Source organism: Melanotaenia boesemani, chromosome 1, assembly GCF_017639745.1.
Source record: "Melanotaenia boesemani isolate fMelBoe1 chromosome 1, fMelBoe1.pri, whole genome shotgun sequence".
Taxonomy (NCBI): domain Eukaryota; kingdom Metazoa; phylum Chordata; class Actinopteri; order Atheriniformes; family Melanotaeniidae; genus Melanotaenia; species Melanotaenia boesemani.
Genome location: NC_055682.1, coordinates 22,620,711 through 22,644,223, shown reverse-complemented (window position 1 = coordinate 22,644,223; position 23,513 = coordinate 22,620,711). Strand labels below are relative to the sequence as shown.

At 39.7% G+C, this 23,513-nt stretch overlaps 2 protein-coding genes and 1 long non-coding RNA gene across 4 annotated transcripts in view; 1 reads left to right on the top strand and 2 right to left on the bottom strand.

Moving 5' to 3' along the window:
• Positions 1 to 2,145, bottom strand: part of furina (furin (paired basic amino acid cleaving enzyme) a) — a 74,354-nt gene extending 72,209 nt beyond the window's left edge. The window contains exon 1 of one of the 2 annotated variants that reach the window (XM_041991393.1): positions 1,990 to 2,145. The gene's annotated coding sequence lies outside the window, so the exon portion shown is untranslated. Of the gene's footprint in view, positions 1 to 1,450; positions 1,704 to 1,989 lie in introns of those variants that run through there. The other variant, XM_041991401.1, reaches the window with a different exon arrangement.
• LOC121643858 lies at positions 1,047 to 7,473 on the top strand. Its single transcript, XR_006011182.1, has 3 exons — positions 1,047 to 1,158; positions 5,352 to 5,446; positions 7,035 to 7,473. It is a non-coding gene; the product is annotated as an uncharacterized LOC121643858 (long non-coding RNA).
• Positions 3,887 to 20,043, bottom strand: LOC121643829 (stereocilin-like). The gene is made up of 28 exons (XM_041991382.1): positions 19,722 to 20,043; positions 19,112 to 19,136; positions 18,473 to 19,031; positions 17,430 to 18,317; positions 17,283 to 17,345; positions 17,072 to 17,197; positions 16,746 to 16,912; positions 16,481 to 16,667; positions 13,619 to 13,734; positions 13,194 to 13,326; positions 12,897 to 13,079; positions 12,484 to 12,522; positions 12,232 to 12,408; positions 11,764 to 11,913; positions 10,254 to 10,312; positions 9,948 to 10,071; positions 9,742 to 9,824; positions 9,521 to 9,656; positions 8,842 to 9,044; positions 7,590 to 7,680; positions 7,314 to 7,485; positions 7,051 to 7,220; positions 6,437 to 6,592; positions 6,194 to 6,336; positions 5,676 to 5,824; positions 5,320 to 5,417; positions 4,189 to 4,336; positions 3,887 to 4,058 (listed from the first exon to the last, which is right to left on the bottom strand). Exons 1-28 carry the CDS (start codon positions 20,041 to 20,043, stop codon positions 3,970 to 3,972), a joined length of 4,956 nt encoding a protein of 1,651 aa, XP_041847316.1. The 3' UTR covers positions 3,887 to 3,969.
• Positions 20,044 to 23,513: the final 3,470 nt, after the last annotated feature.

Genomic DNA, 23,513 nt, shown 5'->3' with positions numbered 1-23,513 from the left:
CATAGCAACTACCTTCCATCAGCAGGTAAATATATATCATTTTGTTCAGGAGCCTTAAAACATCTTGATCATCTGCATTATGACAAGAACACATACTCTGAAATTTGTTCCCTGATCCTCTTCAAAGAACAAGTCCAAAATACACAATTGGTGTCAAATCGCCAGCAAAATGAGTGACTGCAGATCTGGAACTAAATTATTTCCAGATAGCTGGTCTCAACACACGTGCTTGTTTCTGAGTTTATGCTGAAAGAAGACTCTGGAGAAAACAAATCTTCCACCAAAAAAGCTGCAACATTTATAAGAAATTTAACAGCAACATTCATTTTTACTGGCAGACGTTGCTAATTAAGGACCCAAACAAAGCCTGTTCTGGGCTGGATTTCTTTTAAACTGTGGCCCTTTGAGCGGCTTCAGGATTTCTGTCTGCAAATGCAAATATGTTTAAAGAGAGGAACAGGGGACTACCAAAGAATGGCCACTTTAGTGATTTCAACCTAATATGAGAAAACTGAAATCAACTATGCTGATAATTTTTCACTATTACCCCGACTCTGACGATTAACAGTAGGTTTTTACAATTTCTCTTAAAAAAAACATGGCTTGCCTTAGATTTGATGCTTTAACTGTACATGAAAATGATCAAACATATATGATGTACTTTCCCATCATTTTATTGAGTATGTGTTGTATCATATAAAGACATCTTAATTGCAAAACGAGGTTAAATGGGGAATGTTTTCAGTCTGCAAATGACAACCAAAGCTCCTTTGTCTGTTCTTTTCCCACGAGAACATTTGTTTTGTTCCACTTCTGTCATCTAAGTACTTCTCCAGAGTCCCTGCTGACATTTCTACATCAAAGTATCATACAGATCGTTCCTAAGTCATTTCTACTATGGGCTCCTTCTTCTGAGTGACTTTGCTTTAGTGATTCTCCGTAATGATCAGAGATTCAATCTTACCACAACCGGGATAAAATTACAGTGTACGGAAAACACACGCACACCAGAAGCAGGTCAGTTTTCATAATATATCGATGCAGCTGCTACAATGGCGCTGGGGTCCAATGTTCTGTTACACTTTGGAGGTTTTTCAAAAATAAACTACAGCCAGACGGATAAGAATCAACATCGTTACCTCTACCCACGTTCAAAATGTGAGTGCTACTTCTACAGTTTATCCAGATCTGCTTTGCTATTCCAGACGTCAAAGTTCGCGCAAAGGCATCGATAATACTCATCAGTATAGTATTAAAACTTACAACTAAAGCGTCATATGAGCCAAACGTTGTACCGTATACCAAAAAGTCTGTTGAGAGCAAAGACAAGCTGCAGTAAAGAGCAAAACTTCTGTCGCCCTGACCTGTAACGCCCAACATCAATGTTTACAGGGTTTGAATCTATCATCTGATGGCAGCAATGTTGTGAGTTTGTGGGTGGTTGACTCACCTCACTGGTGCAGTCCGTGACAACAACACGTAGTCATAATTTGTCTCGGAGCTGATCCGATGATGACTCCTTCGCTGGACTAATATGTCTGAAACTGTACCGCGACGTGATTAACGCAAACTTGACGCCACGGTGGTATTTTGACCTGCTCCGTCTCACATGTGCCTCCCCCTTTCTTCTCCTATCCTCTAGTGCTGACAAACATTCCCTTGCCTTCCTTGCTCACAATTTATTACACATACCGATCGAGCAACGCGGATCGGGAGCGCCACAGTTTTCTCCACTTCACAGGAACAACCACAGAAACCGGACGCGGCGCAGTCGACGTCAGCTCGGCGTGTGTGTGTACGTGAGATTTCCCTTTTAGAAAAACACTCACAAACTGACAAGACCCTTATTAATAAGACATCTATAGTCTTGTCCGCTCTTGTGTAGGGGTTTGGGTAGTACAGGAGTACAAGAATCAGCAAACTCGGCCGCTCAAAGAAGTCCAAATACATGCTAAAGCAAATGGGAAACTTACCAATGGCTCAACTTACCAGCTTCCTTTACATCCTGCTCGAAACGGCTGGTTGTTGTCTCACACCGCGGCGTTAAAACCGACGACGACACGGCGAAATGACTGAAGAACTGATAACGGAGAATTGCTGGTTATAAACACTCATGATACCCCTCCGGTGTACCACTGAGTGGTCTATGTACAAGCCTCAGGAAATACGTCACTGCAGTGGACAAAGCGGAGACGTTGCCTACTCACTGAGCAGCAGCGCTGCTACACCCCCACCTAGTGGTCACAGGCGGCGAGCATCCTTCAAATGACAGCGACTGTCAGTGTTTGGCACATTTCAACCAAACAGACGGAAATTTATTATTGTGACGAACATGTCATAGATGCCCAGTAAGCGGATTGCATGCCAATAAACGTCATCCTGATTGAGGAAATTGTTGTTGCGAGCATGGAAGGATTACGAATAGGCTTAACCAGGCACAGGCCCAGGGTCAAGAGATCCCTCCAGTTCCCTGCCTCTGTTTGAAGTGCTTAAAAAAAACCTTTAGAAAAAAAACAAGCCTAGCAAACTGATACAATGACACACAAATGGCAAAAATAGAAAACAGAATGTAAAAACTATCAGCAGTGAAGCAAAATAAGATTAGAGGAAACATCTCTTGGGAAAAAAAGACAATAATTTCCTTTTTATTATGCAAAAATGCATGCATGTAAATTACTTCATAATCTAGCAAAAAAAAGCTAGTCTCTTTTTGGCCTAGAGAGAAAGACTAAACATAAATTTTCTAGAAACTTCAGTTTTCTACCAGTTCATCATTATGTCAAACATAGCAGTGCAACACCAGTCAGTCAAAACTGTTAATTGTATGGGGGAATATTACTATCTAGTTTCAGGTTTTCTGTGTGTCAGACATTTTATAATAATTTGATTAAACCTGACTTTAATTAGAACTATGCACCTTGTGGGCTGCACCTGCAGCCAACCATGAACCATAGTGCTCCTTGTTCCTGTCCATAAGGTCACCTGGGTTGCATCTCATTAATTCCCATCTCCCTTCTCATTCCCTGTCATCTCTCCATTGGAGCGATAAAACAGAAAGACACAATTCCTCCAAAAACTAAAGAAGACAAACTGCTAGAGCTGTTAGTATTAACCCAACAATATTTATTTTCTAACTTTGCAAAAATTAGTTTGTAGCAGAACCTCTTACAAATTCTAAGTACTTCACATTCTGCCTTAAATTATGATGAGCAATAGATCAAATCCATGCATGTGGTACTTGGATGTCATGAGAACCACAAAAAAGTGGTTTATCATGGAACCAAATACAATTATTTTGTTCCATGCATTATAAATTGAGGAGTTTTTGGTTAATACATACATATATATATATATATATATATATATATATATATATATATAATTAATTTGGAGACAAAAAGCGGTAATTTAAAAAGATCAAATTAGCAATTGAGCACATGAACTAAGCAAACTATGTCCTATAGTTGGAAGGCAGTTCCTTTCAGGATCACAGAGTGCTGTAGTGCACAGATTTCAGAGTCAACAAAAGTTATTAATAAATGGGTGCAAGGTTTCCACGGTCTATTAAAGATTCTTGCAGCTATTTGTGTTCTTGATGTTCCAGACTTTGGTGTCTGCTCCTGGTGTGTTAATTCTCTAATAAAATCTCATCTCAAGTTTGTTCACTTGTTTATTCCATAAATGTTGGAAAGCTTGTTCCTCTGTCAAATAAACCTTAATTATTGTACTGTTTGCTGTTATTGTTCTAACAAAAGAGTACGACATAAAGCACAGCAACACACACTGATTTACATTCTGCCAAGCTGATAACCCTTATAAAAGTGAATCATGTGCAGCAGAGTGTAACCGAGAGCAATGAGAATTAAGAGATCAACACACAGAAGAGTGGAGCAGTTCAAAATGTTTATTTGAAGTACAAATATGATACCAAGGGAGGTCAAAGGGACAATTAAATGTTGTTGCAGCATTTTAACTTAGTTGCCATAACAGGAGGCACAGAGCCAGTAAGCATAAAGGGAGGTTGCCTGTGTTTGAGGCTGCTGGGGCCGAGTTCCTCCCTGCAGAGGAAGAACAACATATCAACACGTAAACCATATCCACAACTCAGGAGAGACAAATAACATGCAAACCGACAAAATATGAAGAAGCTTATCACAAAGAGTCAGATACTTTATTCTGAAGACACACCTCTGAGCTCCAGCAGGATGTCTCCCTCATACCGAGCGAGTCCAACAGCATGTCTCTGTTCCGTGTCCAGCTCAGCCCACTGCTCCTGTGTGACAGCCCACGCCTGCTCCACACTCATCCACGACAACTGAACTGCACTGAACACCACCTGCCAGGCAGAGAATTGTTTGTTCTGCTGCCAGGAATGCAGATGTAATGTGGCACTGTGTTTTCTTTGGCTTTGTCCAGTTGTTTCAGAGGGAGATAGTTTAATTAAGATCCAGAGATGAGTAACTTACTGTAAAAAGATAAACCTTGTAGAGGATTACATGAAAAGACCCTACTTTTTTCTATTAAATATCAGAATGTAGTCACTAAGAAAGGTTGAGGGCCCAGAAACACATAGTGTGGTCAGATCTATAGTATATCATAACAACAAATACAATATGACTTAAGTCTAGACTGAACACGTTGTGTATTGAACACAGTCAAGACTGTAAAAGGCAACTTAAACTGCAGAAAGAAAATATTTCCTTTAGCTGCCTCGTCGTTAAAAACCTGAGTCAGTTTATCTAAATTTCCAGGCTGTCCTGATGGAGCAGGCGAGCCAATCATGCTCCTGTCCTGTAAAAATGTATCTATAATTTTAGTATTTTATCCTTCATTTATGTATTTAACTTAGTTTATTTCTGAAAAACAGTGGTTTCCAATGTAGTGTCTCATGTCTTGTGTCTCAACACTCTTTTTCAGCCTTTTTGTTACAGGAGAATCATCAACATGATGTGTTTGAGATGGCACACTGTAATGATTTTTATAGGCAATTTATTGTTATCTTTGGGGGGTTTTTCTCTCCAATTTCTTTGAGTGTTTTACTTGGTTCTTGAGTTAGTGGTGTAATTTTTACATGATATTGTTCAGAACAGCAGCAAAGCTGAATTTCCTCTTTTTGATAGTTTTTCTTTCTGTAAAATTATTAACATCCAAGTCTTGGAGATGTAACCAAACCTTGCATGTGTTTGTTTATTTGTTTATATATATATATATATATATATAAACCCAAAATTACCATCTATGCCTTGCAGAATGTATCCATCTACACTGAAACTGGTGTTGAGTCAGAATAAACAACTTTTAAGTGAGGATAAAACTCACTGCCATCTTTTTTGGTGTCATCTGGGCAACAGCTTCAGGGATGATTCCTTCCACCTGTCCTTGCAGCAGAGCTGACAGCACTATATCAGGCAGGCCCGCTGGAAACAGACACAAACATGGACGTCAGGTAATTAATGTTTCTCATTTCAAATCACAGGAAGAGCGTAGAAAACTTCCTTGTCTCACTCTCAGGCCTAAACCCTCTGGGATACTTTTAATTGCACCTATCCATCAAAGAGCTGTCATTTCCAACTTCCACCATTCTCACTCTTTGGAAAAGAAAGAAAAAAAAAAACATTTTTAAAAAGTTGTGTGCAAAAAGTTTTTACCCCCAGGGATATTATGCCCCACTATACCTGCCAAAATCCCAATTTCACTGAAAATCTCTGGTCCCCAAGCACTGACTGGACCAAAGGCGTCTGGTCTGGACAAACAGCTTGTCAGTGCCTCCAACTGCTGTTCCGTGCATGGCAGAGATGTCTCCCTCAAGAACAGGACAGCTACACTGCAGTTTGAGGGAAGAGATTAAGGTCTTTAGCCCCTTCTAAAGATATGAAAAATGTCGTGGTGGGGTTTATCTTGTTCTAAGTATCTAAGTTCCCTGTTAGTTGTATGTAAACATGTTTATTTTCTGCATTTAAGACTCAACTGATCCTATAATGCTGCATAAAGTTTTTTCATTACTATTTCTACTGTCACAGAGTTAGCTGCATTTATCAGCCCCTCTTTGCAGCATTTGCCAAACTCTGTCCACATTCTTCCAGGTTGGATATATTAAATAATTTAGCAATTTTGTTCTTTCAAAGATTCAGTGTTGCAACAGGGTACAAGTGTGGATGGACATAATGTACTGGGAAGAGATTATTTTACTGACCTGAGATTGTAGGGGCTCAGTCGTTTGATCTCTGAGGGGTATAGGCCGCACATCAAATGGCCAAATGTTACTATATCAACAGCTGTTAACTGCTCCACTTTCAGCCTGCGTTTCCTTATCACACTTAAAATCACTGCTCTCATCTAAAAAAGTCAAACAGAAATATGAATCACACATTTATAAACAAATAAAATTACTCAAGATCAATTTACATGAGGGTAAGATATAAAATGTTAAGTTCACCTTTTGAAAACTCCAGTCTGTCAGTGTGCCCAGATGTGCCAACACACCCACATCAGTGAGATTGATGTCCTGTAGCTCTCTCTCTCCCATCTCCGTCACCAATGAGCCCAATGTCAGCACCTGATCTGCTTTCAACTCTCTCACTGGACTGAAGAACTGGGTCAAATAAAGAACCATAGCAGAGATTATCCACAGATTATGTGGGTATCAAAACACTTCAGCCAGTTTCTTTATTGTTCCTCCTTCTTTACATCCTCAAACTTATATTTCAGAGCTATTTTTGAAAACACATTAACTGTTACATAAACTGTACTGCTGTACAACATTAGTCAATGTTCTTTTTTTCTTTTTTCTTTTTTTTATTATTATTTCTGTTTTCAGGACTACACTCTCCTGAAGTGGACAAGTTCTTGTAGGGCAAGAATTGCTGCAGTTCAAGTCAGGCTCTGAGATATTCTGAAGTGCCTAGGTTGTTTTACTCCCTGACTGACCTACATAGTGTCTGCATAATCCGCAGCAGAGAACATGCTGTATTTCTGCTTGTGGTGGGGAAACCATGTGAACAGATGCCTTGTGATTGATGTGTGGTCTTTTGTAGGTGGAGTTTTCCTAACCTGCCGGAGTTTTACCCACGCTGACCGACGCTGCTCAGAACTCAGCGATGAATCCTGACCAAAAACTTCCACACACTCTTTCAACTCCTCCAGTGGCATACGCCTGAGCTGAGTGGATGACCAAGCTGAGGGAAAGGTTCCTCTGATGTCTGCACAATTTGGAACTGGCACTGTGCAATGAATAAATAAATAAAAAGAAAAACAGGGATATTCAGTGAATTTATAAAAGTTACTTTTCATGTACAATATACACTACTTCAAACCTTTTGCTTTTCTACTCCGTGCTTTGACAATCCCTCGAATAAGACTCTGAGTCTGCTGCTTGAGGTTGTGTTGGTCCATACACTGACTAACACAGACCCCACCAACCACACTGTCCTCCCAGCGCCTTTGACTCAGCAGGACCTGCTCCACTAAGTCCTTATTCAACACCGTCTGCTCAGTGCAAGCACATAAATACTCATTATAGTCAGGATATGTCTAAGAAAAAAAATGAACTAAATGGATATGTTACATGGCTCAGTTATTCTGGTGCTTACCAGTGGGATGGAGTTAATCTGCTTTGTTGAGAGAGCAAACACCAGCCTGCCCAGATGCTCAACATCCCCAACCTGCCATTTAGACGGATCTCTGGCAAACAAGCACACATGTCCCATCATTACAACTGCTTTATGTAATCAATATCATACTACAGACTAAGCTAGAGTGAGGTCTGAACATTCTGGAGGCAAAATTTACAACTTATGCATTTAATACTGTGTGTGTGTGTGTGTGTGTGTGTGTTTTCTTTTGTTTTTTGTTGTTGTTTTTCCCTTGCAGATGCTTAGGATGGTAGTCTCCTCTTGTCTGTTTTTCAGTCAGTAATTTTGGTCCTAACTGAAGAACATAACTATTATTTGAACTGCCATGAGATGTAGCTACATTAAAGATTTTCAGAGACTAACTGCATTTTTATTGACTGGTAACAGTTTTTGAGTGAAATAATGTTTATCAACACGTGTAGGATGGTTTTCAATAAAATAATCCAGAGAATAATATCTACATCACTTTCAGGATGATAAATAGTAAATTCAATAAATTGGGTAGTCTAATTTGAAAACAAAGGATATCATTTTAGAAGATGCTGATGGGTTTAGTCTGCAAACTAATGAGCTAACAAAGCTAAAAGTAGCCTATTTTTTTTTTCTTTCTGAGCTTTATTATATTTAGAAAAAAGGCACAAAAAGACTTAAGTACAGAGAAAGTCACAAATTTGGTACCAAAGTACTGTAAGTGTAATTTTCTATGTTAATGAAATGATGCTTTACGAGAAGGCCAAGTGTTTGCTTGCTAACATGCCATTAAGTACTGTTAGCAGCCTAAAGTTAGTATTAGCAAAAGTCTTGAAAAGCCTCATTGAAAAACTCTCTACTAACATTTTGTGTTGTAAAAATTGCATAAAGTTCATGAACAGTTATTTTGAAATGTTTTCTGTTTTTTTATAGTCATGACCAGTTTTCAGTCATTAGATGATCACAGGATTTTCATCTTTAATTGTAACATGTAGCCTACAGCACATTTGAACATGTACTTGATACTGACATTCTGAACTTAATATTTTGACATATTTTTATATAAACTATATGCATATAAATTACTTTTTCATCTCCTTCTTGTGTGTGTGTGTGTGTGTGTGTGTGTGCAGGCAACAAATAACTTTTTTTTATTGATGATGATTGAATAGATCTCCTCCCAACACATAAGTTCACGGTGGCAAAACCAAAATCTGTGGCAGATGCTGTAGGTTGTTACCCCAGCAGGTCTTTCTCAGTGAGAAAACCACTAATATCTCTCAGAGCCTCTTTAGGAAGGCAGAAACTTCTGATCTCCTCCACCCGCAGAGCCAGTGCTCCTCTATCCACCAGAGTCAGACTGTCTCGGTCCAGGAAAGGCAGCAAAGGTCCCAGGTTGTCCAGAAGGGTGCCACCAATCTGCCCCTCTGCCAGAAAAGAGTCCTATAGAGCAGCACATATGGAGAGTGAGTCTGGATTACCAGGATTTCACACCAACTTCACATGTGTGAAAAGCTGTTGAGAGGATGAGACAGGTTATGTTCTAAATCTCTTTCTCCATCTGTTTCTCTCTGTATATCTGCTTACTTGAAAAGGCTCAACCAACAAGTAGTGTTTGCTCTTTGGACCCCATTATTGTGTTACAATCAAACACACAAGTAACTGTCACTTGTTCTGATTTCAGTTAACCAGAAATGGCATCTCTGAGTTTACATTTGCTCTGAATTGTCATTTAGGCTTTTTAAGATTTCAATTAACTTTAAAAAGAAAGAGGATTTGTAATTCCATTTAATAAAACTCATACATTACTGCAGCATCTAATTTGTCACATTTCTCAACTTTAAACAAATTGAAGTAAGTTAGCTCATGCACATCTACTATGAAATTCAGCACTTGTATAGACAATGTAGGTGCTTTACCAGCTCAGCTATGGCCCTCTCAGCTAAATTTGTCTGTTTATAATGAGGCAGTATCAGGAAATCAACAAAGTGGGACTTAATGTGGTCCAGAATGGCTCTGACAGATGCATTAGAGAGGTTCTCGATCATCGTCACTCTGGAAAAGAAAATAACTGTTGTCATCATTCAATAAACTGCTCGAGATTTTTAGTAAAACATATATTTGACAAGGAGATACTTACGGTAATGTTGCAGCAAACCCAGAACTCAAAGCATTGAGGTTGAGTTCAGGTTGTTTCTTCAGTTCTTCTACAATACATTTTCGCTAGTAACACATAACAGAGGATGTCTGAACTTGTTAGTATGAAAAATAAACACATTCACTTTCATGGCTCCATATGAAAGCCCGTGATAAAAAGTTTGAGGGTTTCTGAAGTTCTTTTCTCACCAGAGCAGGTCTTGTGCCTCCAGGCAATTCACTGACAAATTCAAGCAGCTCTGCAAAGCCTGTTTCATTGGTCCAAAGCTTCAAAATCCCACAACTCATTCCACCAGCAATACTACCCAGATCCCTACAAGTAAAGAGACATTATTGCAATGAGGACTGAGTGGCTGATCGGAAAATCACTGTTACTGAGGGTTTTTATTTATTTATTTATTTTACTTTAGTTTGCAAGACAAATGACCATAAATCAAAACCATAAACCATTAAACCATAAACATGAAAGTTTTGATGCAGGTATTAAATACATACCTCACTGACTTGACGGTAATGTTTGTAAATTCAAGGATCTTACTAAACAAAAATTGAGCCTGTGTAGAAAAAAATAGGATTCTGTTAATAGTGACCACAAAATGAAGAACATAACATGACAACTGCTGCAATAATAAAAATAAAAATAATAATGATAATGTAGTTATGTTTAGGGGGTGGAGAGGGTATTCCAGGGTGAGATGTGGAGTACACTCTACACAGGTTTTCAGTCGATCACAGGGACAGCACAGAGACAAACGAAACAAACAACCATTCTGTCCTAGAATCAGTTTTAAAATCACAACCAAGCAAGAATGTTTTTGGACTGTAGGAGGAAGTCAGAGTAACAAGAGAGAACCCACACATGCACAGTTAGAACATGCAAACTCCACACAGAAAAGAGTTAGCATGTTGTTTAAACCAGGACTCTTCTTGTTGTGAAGTGATGATGCTAACCACCACACCATCATCAAGCCCTTAAGGCATGACTAATGACTCTTCTTTTTTATTTATTTATTTGTTTTATTCTCAATTTTTGGGTTATCTTGCTAATTAAAGATAAAAATGAAAACACAAATATCTGGAGCTCCATTTCTCAAAATATTTTATTCATATAAGATATTAATATCAAAATTCCCCCTAAATAAATAGAATATGATGTTTTTCTTTGGGAAAGCATGAAAGCAAAGCAAACATCTTCCAGGCCCTTGAGAAATTAAAATATTGGTTAAATGTCAATTTTAGAAAGTTAGTCAATTTTAGAAAGTAGTTTAATGAAGTTGAGTACAACACTAAAGCTAAGATCACTACATTGCTATCACAATAAGTCCCCAAACTCAAATTTCTCTCTTCTAATTGCTGCATTGGATATTTGCAGCCAACTTGGGCTCGGGTAATGGAAACAAATGATTTATTGAGGAGATCAACATGAGATTAGATGCTTTGGGAATGTCTTGACTACTAAAGGGGCCTCAGAGATGTTTAGTTAGAAATTACATTATTTCCATTTACACAATAAATGTACAAAATTAGATTATTTTGTTAACTGTATCTTTGCTGAAACTTTAAGTTCTTACATATCATTTAAAGTACAGTATTCACTGCTAATCCAGCTTATATTTCAGTGCAAATAAAAAGATTGATCTTTATAGCTCTAATTAAGGTCTTGTTCAGCTGAAAACAAGTGATGAAAACAGACTCATACACTCTTGCATATACCCTTGGCTGTGATAAAATCCCTTGAAGGTAGCCATTAGTAATTTATGCTACACTCCTGCACATCATTGTACTACATCCAAACTAATTAGCTTGATGGCAGCTGATCTGAATGGAGTATTAATATCCTGAAAGGCTCATCTGAAGCATGTCCAATGAGCTGCAGATTAACGGGAGTGAAAACCGAAGCTGGTGATGTCTTCCTGTGTGATGAAGGAACTCCTAACCTATTGTTGTCATATCAAAACTGAAATGTTAAACTGCATACAAAAGGAAATTATGGAAAAATGTGCACCTGCTGTGGTGACCAGTGTACATCTTTGTATGTACGGATGCCTCTCCAAATGGTTTCACCATCCATGGCCTGTATCAGCTTCCTCAGGGGAACAAAGGAAAACAGACAGTTTACCTGGTGTGTGATGTTCCTCAAGTCTCTGAGAAGAGCCTGTCAACAAACAACCACATAAAAAAGAAGAGTTTAAAGACCCCTATAGGCTTACATTAGAGAGATTAATCTAACTGAGGCTACATGTTGTTGTTTTTTTTTTGTTTGTTTGTTAGTTTTTTGTTTTTTTTTTGTTTTTTTTTTTGTCTGTTTTAAGCCTCAGACATTATCTAATACACATTGATGTCAAATCTGCAAAAATATCTCCATCTCTGGCCTTTGTCTCTATGCATGTGACACAACATTAGAGCCACAGCTTATGACAAGAAAAAAGATAAAAATGAGAAGTGATGCACTGAAAAAACAAAATACACTCACCTCCTGTATTGCACTGTAAAGTATGGCTCTGTGGGCAGGCTTAAGATCAGTTAGCAATGCTCTCCAGCATGGACAGTGGGCAGCTTTACTGATCTCAGACCACTGGAGGTCACTGAGCACAGCAGGGGAGAGACCTGAAAGCAATGGCTTCAGACTGCACAGTTTTTCCACGGTGAGCTGGCAGAAGGAAGGAAACAGTGAGAATGCAATTGGCTGGAATACAGTACAATTATTTTAAAAATGTCTACTTACATTGGCATCCTTTGATATCTTGGATAGTATTTGAAATGCCTAAGAAAAGTAGATAATTTAGCACACTAAATCTGACATACTTTAACAGGTTTAACAAATCTTCAAACACATTCTTTTTGTATACATATTTGTGACTAATTGTAGACCTAATGTTAAAACAGAAATCTCTGAATTGTATTTTCTAATCAAGATTATTGTTTTTTTTTGGTTTTGTTTGTTTTATGAAAGGGGGAAATCTATCATCATTCCACATACCATTCTAGAGAAAAGGCTGCTGATTGCTGACAATCTAGGGGCTTTCTTTAAAATACAACTCATTTTTATTCAGCATTTAAGCAGAAAATTACCAGAAAGGAAAGAAAAAATGTGAAGAATGACAAGGAACCATAAAGAAAACCTGACTCCCAGCTGACCTGTGCTGGTGAATATTTGTGCAGTCCTGGCTGTGACAAGACTTCCAGGAGCTGCTGCGTGGGGAGAGACAGCAGGAAGGAAGCTCCTAACTGAGGCAGCAAACCGCTGAGCGCCGACAGCTCTGAAGAACCCATGCTGCTGATGTTCAGAGTTTTAGCTGCTGGTATCAACCAAGCTAACAGCTACAGTATCCATGAAACACAGTTAAACAGAGAAGTCAGGCATTTTCTGGCTCAAAAACAAACTTTTAAATCAGGGTGCAAGTGGTTTAGAAAGCTTGCTTTGCTGCCCCTCACCCTGCCACTGGCACTGATGAGCCCCTTGGATGTGCACTGAGAGAGCTGCTGCCAGAGAGCAGTGGACACAGCTGAGTCCTGGAGATAGGAACCAAAGTCTGCCGGATCCAGGTAGCATGCAAGGACTCCTAATCTGGAAAAGACTTTATTCTTCACCCCCTCTGTTCTTCTAATTCAAATTAATCTCAAATATGTGGTTTATGTAAAGACTCTAAATTTGTAAATTAATGGCAAAAAATAAGGCAATAGCAGAAATAACATATCACAACACAATGATAGCAGCATAAGGGAGGATTTTACTGTGTACTTACTACTGACAGTGATTACCAGTAATTATCAGTATTATAAGTGCTCTGCATGGACCTCCAGAGATTTTAACATAGAGAATTATAAATACATATAAATATAAAGCATCTTGGTCCCACCTCAATATACCATTACTGGTCAGATTCTTCCTCTTGCTGAAAAGGGTCCGAAGCACATGGCGGCCCCTTACACCGTCCAGACTGCTGTTGCCTAGCAACTCCACCAGTGGAGAAAGCTGAGAAGAGAAATTATTAAATTATGAAACAAACTTATGTCAACTTTACATGATATAATTTGTCAGGACAAACAAGAGTAAACTTTCTGAAATGGTTGGAGTTTTTCACAATAGTGCTCATAAGCACTTTTCTACAGCTTCTATCACATGAGCATATTTATCAATAGATTACAAAACAAATCTATCAGGCACAGATTCTAGAATTTGTCGCATGGTGGCAGCAAATGGTAGTAATCTGACAGTCCTGTTTTCATTTTTAGAAACAATCGAATTTTCAAATTAACTACAATCAAGTTTGGTTTGGAGGCTGTGTTGCTTAAGTGATTTCTCCTTGTACTGTTGATTCTTTAAACACTTATTTTAATGAGTTTCCATGGCAATGGTAAGTTGTTTACCAGCAGGACCAACTGACTAAGCTCTCCAAAATCAAGATAATCAACAAAATAACACACCAAATAATTGAAGAGGAAGCAAAGAGGCTGCAGGGCTGCAGCGAAGCAGAGAGAAAAACAGTGGAGATTCAAACCATTTCTTCCAACCGTTCTGATGGGTAATGTGATACCACTGGCTAACAAAATGGATGCGCTCATAGTGTTAACAGGTCTCAAAAAGAAACATGTGTCAGTACACTGCTGGAAGACTGTGCGTGCAGACCGTGATAAGAAAATCAGCGGAAAGCTAAGGGAGGTGTTCCTGCAGAGCTTTTTAACCACCTTTAGTGCCATCCAAGGCATATTACAGTAAATGACAAGATCTGCACAAGGGATATCAAACTGTTAGCAGTCCATTTTTGTCATATTATTTACCCAGAGAGTATACCTATGTTATTCTGATAGCGGTTCATGGATTTCATGACGAATTCCCACAACACTAAAAGATAAAGAAACTAATGCTCACAAATAGCTTTATAATTTATATATTACCAGAAAAAAAGTGTTAGTATACAGCTATACAAATATGAAATATGTTCACATATCGATTTAATTATGAAAATATGTACAAATACTTTCAAAACCCAATGCACTAGTAAAATATGTATATAAACAGATTTCCTTTATAGTTCTATCACAGCTAAAGTCCTACTTTATTTCACACACACTGGTGAGATAACATTAAAAGGCCTTTGAGCCCCTTATAGAGTCTGCTTGTGCACTTAGTCTTAACTATCACACACCATGTCACACTTTATTCATCACATATTACAACTATTGTTTTCACTATTGCCATGACACAATCACAAAGTTTTGATCCCTTTATAGATGAGTTGCTCAGAATAAAAACACACACTGGGCGGTTGGAGCTGTTCTGGGTACTCAGTGTGTTGAGTACTTTTGAGTAGTTCTATATGATGAACTAGGACATGTGTCCATATACCGTATAAGAATGACAGGTTATGACAGGTTGTCAGTCAGACTGATGATTATCTTTAAGATTACCATTTCATTTGTCAGGGAGATGTGATCCATGTCACATGCTTAGCCATATGTGATACGCCTTCTGTGACATGTAACAGAATGTTCAATTGAAATATTTCTGTTTGAAATATATATATATATATATATATATATATATATATATATATAGGAACTTATTGAAGGCAACACAAAACAACTTAAAACAAAGATTAAGAAGGGCAAGGAGCACTATAGGAAAAAGTTAGAAAGTCAACTCCAGCAGGACAACATGAGGGATGTGTGAGATCACTGGTTTCCAGTTAAAGGGGGATCAGACTGATAGAGGTCTGGAATGAGCTAATGAGCAGAACATGTTCTTCAATAGGTTCAGTTCATGAACTTATGATTAATGACTAAAAACAGATTATGAGACTGAAAAGTTGTGTGTCTGAGATGATGGTCAGCAGCACTGAGCACCACAAAGAACTGTACTCTCAACATTTCCCTTCACACTGTACACCTCAGACTTCCAATACAACCCTGAGTCCTGTCATCTGCAAAAATACTCAGATTACTGCAGTTGTGGGGTGTATCAGTGATGGACAAGCTGAATACAGAGAACTGGTCAGTCAGTTTGTAAGCTGGTGCGGAAACAATCAACTAATCTTAAATACAATCAAAACAAAAGAAATGATTGTTGACTTTAGGAGGAACAAGAGTAAACAAAACAATGTCTACATCCTGGGAAAAGAGGTGGAGGTGGTGTAGGAATACAAGTGCCTTGGAATACAGCTAGACACAGACTGGACTGGAAATGAAACAGAGGCATCTACAAGAAGGGACAGGTACACTCTACTTCTTAAGGAAGCTAAGAACATTCAACGTTTGCACCAAGTTGTTGCATATCTTCTATTAGTCTGTTGTGGAAAGTGCAATCAGCTTTGTAGCATCTGCTAGAGCAGCAGCATCAGAGCCAGAGACTTAGAGAGACTAAACAAACTGATCAAGAAAGCTGGTTCTGTGCTGGGGATAACTCTGGAGTAGCTGGAGCTGACTGTCCAGATAAGAATGCTGCACAAGCTGCTGAAAACAATGGATGATTCTTCACAACCTCTGGACAACACAGACAGACAGAAAGGTACCGGAGATCATTCCTGCCAGCAGCCATTACCCTCTGGAACAAGACACTATCTTCAAAAACCATGTAAAAATAGACTCTAAGATGCAAAAAAGAAAAAAAATTGCAGGGAAGTGTTCAGAAAAGAATAAAAATACACTTGCAGAGTTTTAGATAACAGCAAAGACAGAGACTGCAGACACATGTGAATACTTTTACATAAATGCTTTCTAACCTGCTGCAATGTCAGCTGCTGAAAATGATTAATGGGGAGATAAGGCAGAAGTGGGAGGATGGAGCTGAGGAAATATGGCGGCCAAGTAGGGACATCTCCGACAACGTTTGACTGCAGAAGTCTTTTTACAAAGGCCTTTTTTTGCAGCGACTTCATCCCAGAGCTGTGGTTACGAATGGCTGTCAACCTGAGAAGCAACACAGAAACTCTCAGTTTGAGAAGGATGTTAAATTCAACATAATCATTTGTTCTGTCCGTAACTCACACACTGTCATTGACAATCAGGGAGGCTGGGAAGCTCATTATGTCAGAGACAGACATGAAGGGGATGAACTGAGAAAGGTCTACAAACAGCTCTGGGGTCACTCGGGGGAACTTATGGATGAAAGCAGCCGTCATTGTTTCCATGGCTTGTAACTCTTGCTGAGAGGCCTGACAGAGAAAACAAAAAAGAACGAGAATGGATGTGTATTAAGTTTGGCCCTCTTTAACTATGCATGGGCCATGACATGCATTCAAATTATGTAGCTTAAACACAATACTTCATAATAGCCTTCTATAAAAGAACTGCACGTCATTTTGAGAGCAAACCTGGTTGGTTCCAACTTGAAGTTGGTCCCAACTTTGATGCATATGAGAGAGAAATCTCTTAACAGCATCTTTCTCTGCAGACATCACTAGAGTTCGAATGCTGTCTCTTGGCATCTGGAGATACTCCTGGTGAGGGAGGGTAATTCAACTTACTGTTCAGTGAGCTCATCTCTCTTCAGTAAAACATAAAAATATGTGCACAGGCCATTACCTGCAGCAGAACCCTGAGAGCAGATGAGTTGTCGTTCTGCTGGATGAGATCCCACAGGATGGGCTGAAGTCACAGCAGACAGGTTATTCAGGATGTGTATGTATGTGTTAGACAAAGTGTTTGTCTTGGTCTGCAACTGTATCTTACACTGAAGCAGCTCAGCAGGTTCTCTTTCAGAGTGGCGTTCTGCTCTCTGCGCAAGAAGACTCCCACAGTGTGAAGGACACTCATGGAGGCTTCAGGCTGTAGCGTGGCCCAGGATGTGTTGTCAAGAAGACTGGAAAGGAGGATAGCCTGACCCAAACCTTGTCTTGCCTCTCCTTCTCCTTCATCCAGGCCAGATGAGAGCCCCACCATGAAGTCTAAGACACGCAACACATATCCCATCCCCACTAAAAAGCCCTCACGCTCTCCTCCCTCCACCTCACACACACTCAGCTTGTGTAGGAGGTCTACCAGTAGTGGGGCTGGGTCAACACACAGCTGCGATGTGTCAAATTCATACGGAGCTGGAAGCATATCAAAAAACCTTTGCAGGAAACATTTCTTACTCTCTTGTTCTGCCTGCAGATCTGCACAGACATCAGCTAAACGAGGCTTCAACCTTAACAGCTGATGGTAGAGAGTGGCATTTAGACAAATGTGCTCCCTCAGTCCCAGAGTCTGTCCACAGAGTTCTAGTAGAGTTGAGTTGGTAAAATGTTGCACAGTCCACTTCTTGTACTGACAAGCTTCAATGATGGTGTCATCATGGGAAAAGTTGTGAATCTTTAAGCAGTATGCTGCTGCCCAACTGCCCTCTGGAAGGGTTTGCAGCAAGTCAGGCGACTCCTTGCCACACAGAGCTGAAATCATGACTGAGTTGTTAGGCAGAAAGCAGTGTCGAAAAACTTCAGCAGTCAGAGACCTGCTCCCCAACTGAGCCAAACAGTTCTCATTGAGTTCTGGACTCACTGTTGCCTCAACTGAAAGCTGCACACACAGCTCATCTATACTCGTCTGGTTTGAAATATGATAATCCTTTGATACTGCAGCCTGCAAGTAGCAAAACAGGAGATGGTTAACTTATATTACACAGAATTCTGTTTAAAAATGCACAAATTACTATGCCAAGCATGTCTTTAGCATGTCTTGCTTTCTATAAAACTCTCAAACACAAATGTTCTCTCCTCTAAAAAGGTATCTATTACCTGATGTGCTTTCTGTAGCCAGAAAGAGGAGTTGGCACACACAGTGTTGTTGAATTCATGGGCAAAGAACTCACTGCAGACATGGACCCAAAAGAAGTCTTCCTCAGCAGCAGAAAGGTACCAAGCTGCATCAGAGCATGTAGCATGCAGGTCGAGCCCCATGTGAGCCACTGCAGATTTAACTGAGCCATTTTCCCCTTCAAACAGTTTACAGTAAAGGAACACAGTGAAGTTAGAGACGCCAGTCAAGCCAGGGATGGATTCATTACATGCTGCCTCCAGGATCTCTGTAGAGGTGGAGAACTCAATGTCTCTTTGCTTGCTGTTGGCCTCTCCGAACTTGCTGTGAGGTATGGCAGAGAGCTCAAGAAGGTGTTTTTGTTTGGAGATTCTTTTTGAAGAGGGAGCTGTTATTGGCGATGACTGGGCTGGTGTTAGTTGTGACTGTAACTTGTCTTCCTCAGTGGATGGACAGGACAGAAATGGGAATGAGCCTGGGAGACCCTGAGAGCTGATGCCCAAAGCTTGAGTGTTCCACATCACATTATGTCTTATACCCCTAAAAATGCATGAACAGACAGCTGAAATGCAAATCTGTTTATTGTAAAAATCCAAACATACAACCTTGGAATATCTTACCATAAGATCAACTGTCTTAAGTCACCTGCAAAAAGGCAAATAAGAGTTATTAAAAATAAGGAAAATCAAAGTAAATGAATGATTGAAAGAGCAACTGCAGGCTCCTGCAGTACTAACTATGGCTGATGAAACAGAGTAGCTCAGCTAACAATGCCCAAGATATAATGTTACTGACATCAATGAGAGAATAAAGAGATTAGCTGGGCTAACAACGGAGGCTTTCACTGCACAGAATGATTATAAAGATTTTAAAGCAGTGTTGGTCACTTTCCTATTCTCTTCTGAGCCCCAACTTGGGCTAAGTTGATATGTCTCCTTATAAGAATTAAAACACTTAATATGGTTTAAAAAAAAATGCAGGCACTGCACTTTTCTCTGCTCATTCTCTGAAGTAAATCATCTAAATGTCAGAGAGCATCAACACACTGCAGTATGTAAACCATAAATGGAGGGTACTATTTCTTAATAATGTCTGTTATTGGATTGTGTATGAAAGTTTGTAAACAACTCTTAACAATGCATGGTGTCTGTTTTGTTTGTGTTTACCTTGACAAATTATGTCTCACAATTGTGTTACCAGTGTGAAGGCCCATCTTTCCCTCATACTCACCAGCTGAACACCGGCCCTGAGTGCTGGGTTGCTGCACGTTCACCAGGTTGCTGACATCATCAAGCAGCGCCATCGTAACTCGTGACACTTTCATCCTCAGGTTACCGTAGACAGAGCTTCCCACTCTGTGTAGAAGGCCCCTCCTCAGGCCATCTAAACTCTGCACTAGAGCTAAGTTTTTCTGAGCCAAATTACCTCCTCGCTCCCCTCCGACTGAACGAGACAATGCCTGCAGCAGTAAACTCTGCATGGAGTCTGCCTCATCCTCCGTGGCCATCGTATCTTCTAAAGATGCATTTGCAGACATCCAATCCTGCCTCATGGCCTCAGGAGGCAAGCTGAAGGGCTTGAAACGTCCAAATGCGCTTGACCCCTTATTGTTTCCAACTGCTTCCCCAGCAGGGTGTAAACTGACCACAGGTTTCCAGTTGCGTGTTTCCAGGAATTGCAGCAGCTGTTGGAGCCAGCTAATGCTGAAGGCACAATCACTGCGACCCTTTAAAGCACAGATGAAGCCCTGCAGGCCTGCACTGGCCTGACCGTAAGTACCACTGACCAGAGCCTGAAGCGCAGCTTCTAGCACAGCGCTCAATGTCCTCCAATTCTGAGATAAGAAAGTCAAGAAGGGCCTGTAGGACTGACGCTCTGACAGAGTGATGAGACTTTCCAGCAGTCCCAACAACCAGTTCCAGTGTGGGCTGCCCCTCAAAGACAAAAACCAGTCCTGCACTCTGACGCTGGGTCGGGGTGGAACACGGCCATTCCACTGGTTTAGAGTAGCACTCCCCTCAGACTGGAGAAAGTAATGCAGCACCTTCTCCCATAGCTGCTCCTCATCTGACTCTGCAGGCGCCTCCTCCAACTCAGCACCCATCTCCTGGAGGTACAGAGAGATGTTGTAGAGGAAGCCAGAGAGGCGATGCCTGTCTATTGGCTTGTTTAATGAAGGCAAGTTCTGGCTGGGGAAAAGTGTTTTTAGACTCCCAACAATATTCCTCATCCAAGTGTGCATGGACTTGTCCTTGTTTGTTTCTAAAGGGGATCTGTGTGCACTCAAACTACTTCCTTTACTCCATTTTGAGATGATCTCCTTTAGAATAGCATCTCTGTTGTCCACTTTATCACTTCCTAAACAGCATCATTAAAGACAGTTTGAGCCACCACTGTAACATGTAAACAGTAGTGAACTTGACAGATGATTTAGAGTCGTGTTTTGGTGAAGTACTCACCTGTCCTCTCAGGGGCTCCTTGTCCAAGTAAAACAGCACAAATTATGATGCTTGTGAATTTAAGACTGGCCATCCCTGACCCTTTGTTTACCATCTTAATTTCATGCTAGCGTGCAGTGACACACTGGTGTCACATCCTTCACTTATGTTTTTTTACCCTGTTGATTTCACACACACAAAAGTTTAAATGTATACAGAATCTTTTTTTATTTCGAGAAATGGTGTGAGGGAAGTTTCCCCACAGAGAGGATATTAAACCTTAATGATTGCTACCACATCATCTTACCACTTACGTTGCACAACTACTGAAGCAAGTACCCATAATGTAATTAATTTTTACCAACTACAAGTTTAAACAGTTAATAGTAGGTCTACATGTTGAGACTATCAAAAGAACATTCTGAAGGTGAAGCATAGGAAAGAAAGATATATTTTCAGTTTCAACTATTTTAAATATTGTGATTATTTTTAATGATCAGAAAAAAAGAAATAAAAACACACTTTTTAGAACTCACCAGTGGTTAAAATCCATTTCTGTCCTCAGGTGTTTGCCAGCATCTCCTTGAGCTCATCGGTGTCAACACACTGCGCTGACCTCCTCCTGAGTGGGACTCTATTTCACTGTCGCTCAGACTTTCTCTTCCTTTCACTCTCTATCTGCACCCCTCCCACCAGTGTCCACTAGTGCTCTGGTTTTGTAACAGTTTGGGGCACACTAAGTCATCTCTGGAGCTAATCTGTGAATTCATATTTCAGCATCATTCCACAGCAGGTTGTAGAATAATAGTGAAACTACTGACAGCATACAGACAGAAGCACAGCTGTGTGTTTTATTGTGAGTATTTAAAATCCTATAAGAGTCTTGTCTTGCTGCTTATATCTAGATGTGCATTATTGTTTGAGCTGTTCCCAGTTTTTATTTTGAAGCATCACAAGGCTACAGGAAGGTCACATCACTGAGCTAGGTGAAAATCCGGATCATATTAATCACAACCAAGATCTGTCCTATCCTGCTCTAAAACTGTCCGGTGTCTCCCACTGACTAATTCTTCATTGAGTTGGGACTCATCTTATGACACTATTTTTTTGGGGGGTGTAGTCTTACCAAAGGGGCTGGGCCAGCAGGACTGTGCAGGTTGTCACTGTTTAGATACATTTATCCCTCACTCAGGCATACTCACAATTGAGCCCTGTGCAAGGGCACAGGAGCAGACTCCCCAGAGTCAGACCACTGTCTGCTGGCTCTGAAACCCAAGAGGGCTGAATGAAAGGACCACCCCCTCCCTCCACTTGCTTTAGCTGTATGATACTGTGGCCTGCACGGGGACAATAACTTCCTCCTGTATTATTGATACCGCAGGGAACAGCAATCACTCAGTGCAGCAGGGTTCGATTCACCACGGGAATAGTCAATGAGAAACTGGATCTGCCCCATAAGTTTCTCTTCTCTCAGCTAGAAACTCTGTTACAGCAGTGGGGAAATCAGCTGGTGAAAATAGCTGTTGAGATTGGAATACATGGTTTGGGGCCAACGTTTAGCCTAATTTTTTCAGTGGAAAAAAAAAGCACAGTGACCTGAAATTCAAAAAATGGTGTGTATATTTAAGTTGCAGTCAATATATTATACATATATATATATTTTTTTTTTTTACCTAATGGTATTTTATGTTACATGAGGCTTTTAAACCATTTGAAATGACCAGATTTCTGAATCGAAATGTGCTTTCTTCATTTAAGTCACAATTACAAAACAAAAACACAATCTGCCCCAACCACTTAAATCTGAGTAAGTATATATATGCATGCCCTTGCTGAAAACTCTGTATGATCGCTTAGAGAATGCTGGAAAATTGAATGCTTGAAATTGTGAACTAGTAAAGACATCCCTTAGCAGCAATAATCATAGCTTAAAATCAGATGTCATTGCCATTTTATGTGGCATATAATAAAATGAAAAATAATAATAAATAAATACTTTAGTAATAGATTTTAAAAATTATACTCAAATATAAAAATTTATGGACATGCAAAATTATGAGAAAAACTTTTTTTATGAGAAAAATTTTCTGTTCATCAGTATTTAATTCAATATTGCAGGATTTCTTAATTGAATATATCTCTCTAAGTCATGCTGCTGAGTATCAATCAAATACTGGGAGAGAGGCTCCAGCAGAGCTGCCCACAGCTGAGATAATGCACAGAGCTCTCAACATGAACCAAGGCCATGAAACACATTTCAATCTGACATTTTTGCTAGAAAAACAAAGTGTCGTATTAGATTTCTTTTTTTCTTGACATCCATATTTATATCAAAGGTAAATCAGAGAAACACACCAGATACTGATTAGCAAGGACTGTAAGATGTGTGGTAACAATTCCAGGATGGAAATTCTGCATTTTTCCCAATGTTGGAAACCACTAGCTCCATCCTAAATTTCATGTCAACTCATGTAGGAAGGTGAATAATGGACACACATCATCCAGGTTTTGTTTTCTTTACTTATAATCCCAATATTGCTTAGTTTAGTTTATGCTTAGTTTTGATAATTATGTTTGTTAAACA

Bases quoted from the DNA above. Each gene is read 5' to 3' on its own strand.
- LOC121643829 (XM_041991382.1), bottom strand. From the start codon at position 20,043: ATGAGGCAGGATTGGATGTCTGCAAATGCATCTTTAGAAGATACGATG. The intron at 10,313-11,763 runs GTGCACATTTTT...TTTTCTACACAG, and splicing joins TACACTGGTCACCACAGCAG to GCTCAATTTTTGTTTAGTAA. The intron at 5,418-5,675 runs GTATAGTGGGGC...GTCTGTTTCCAG, and splicing joins TGAAATTGGGATTTTGGCAG to CGGGCCTGCCTGATATAGTG.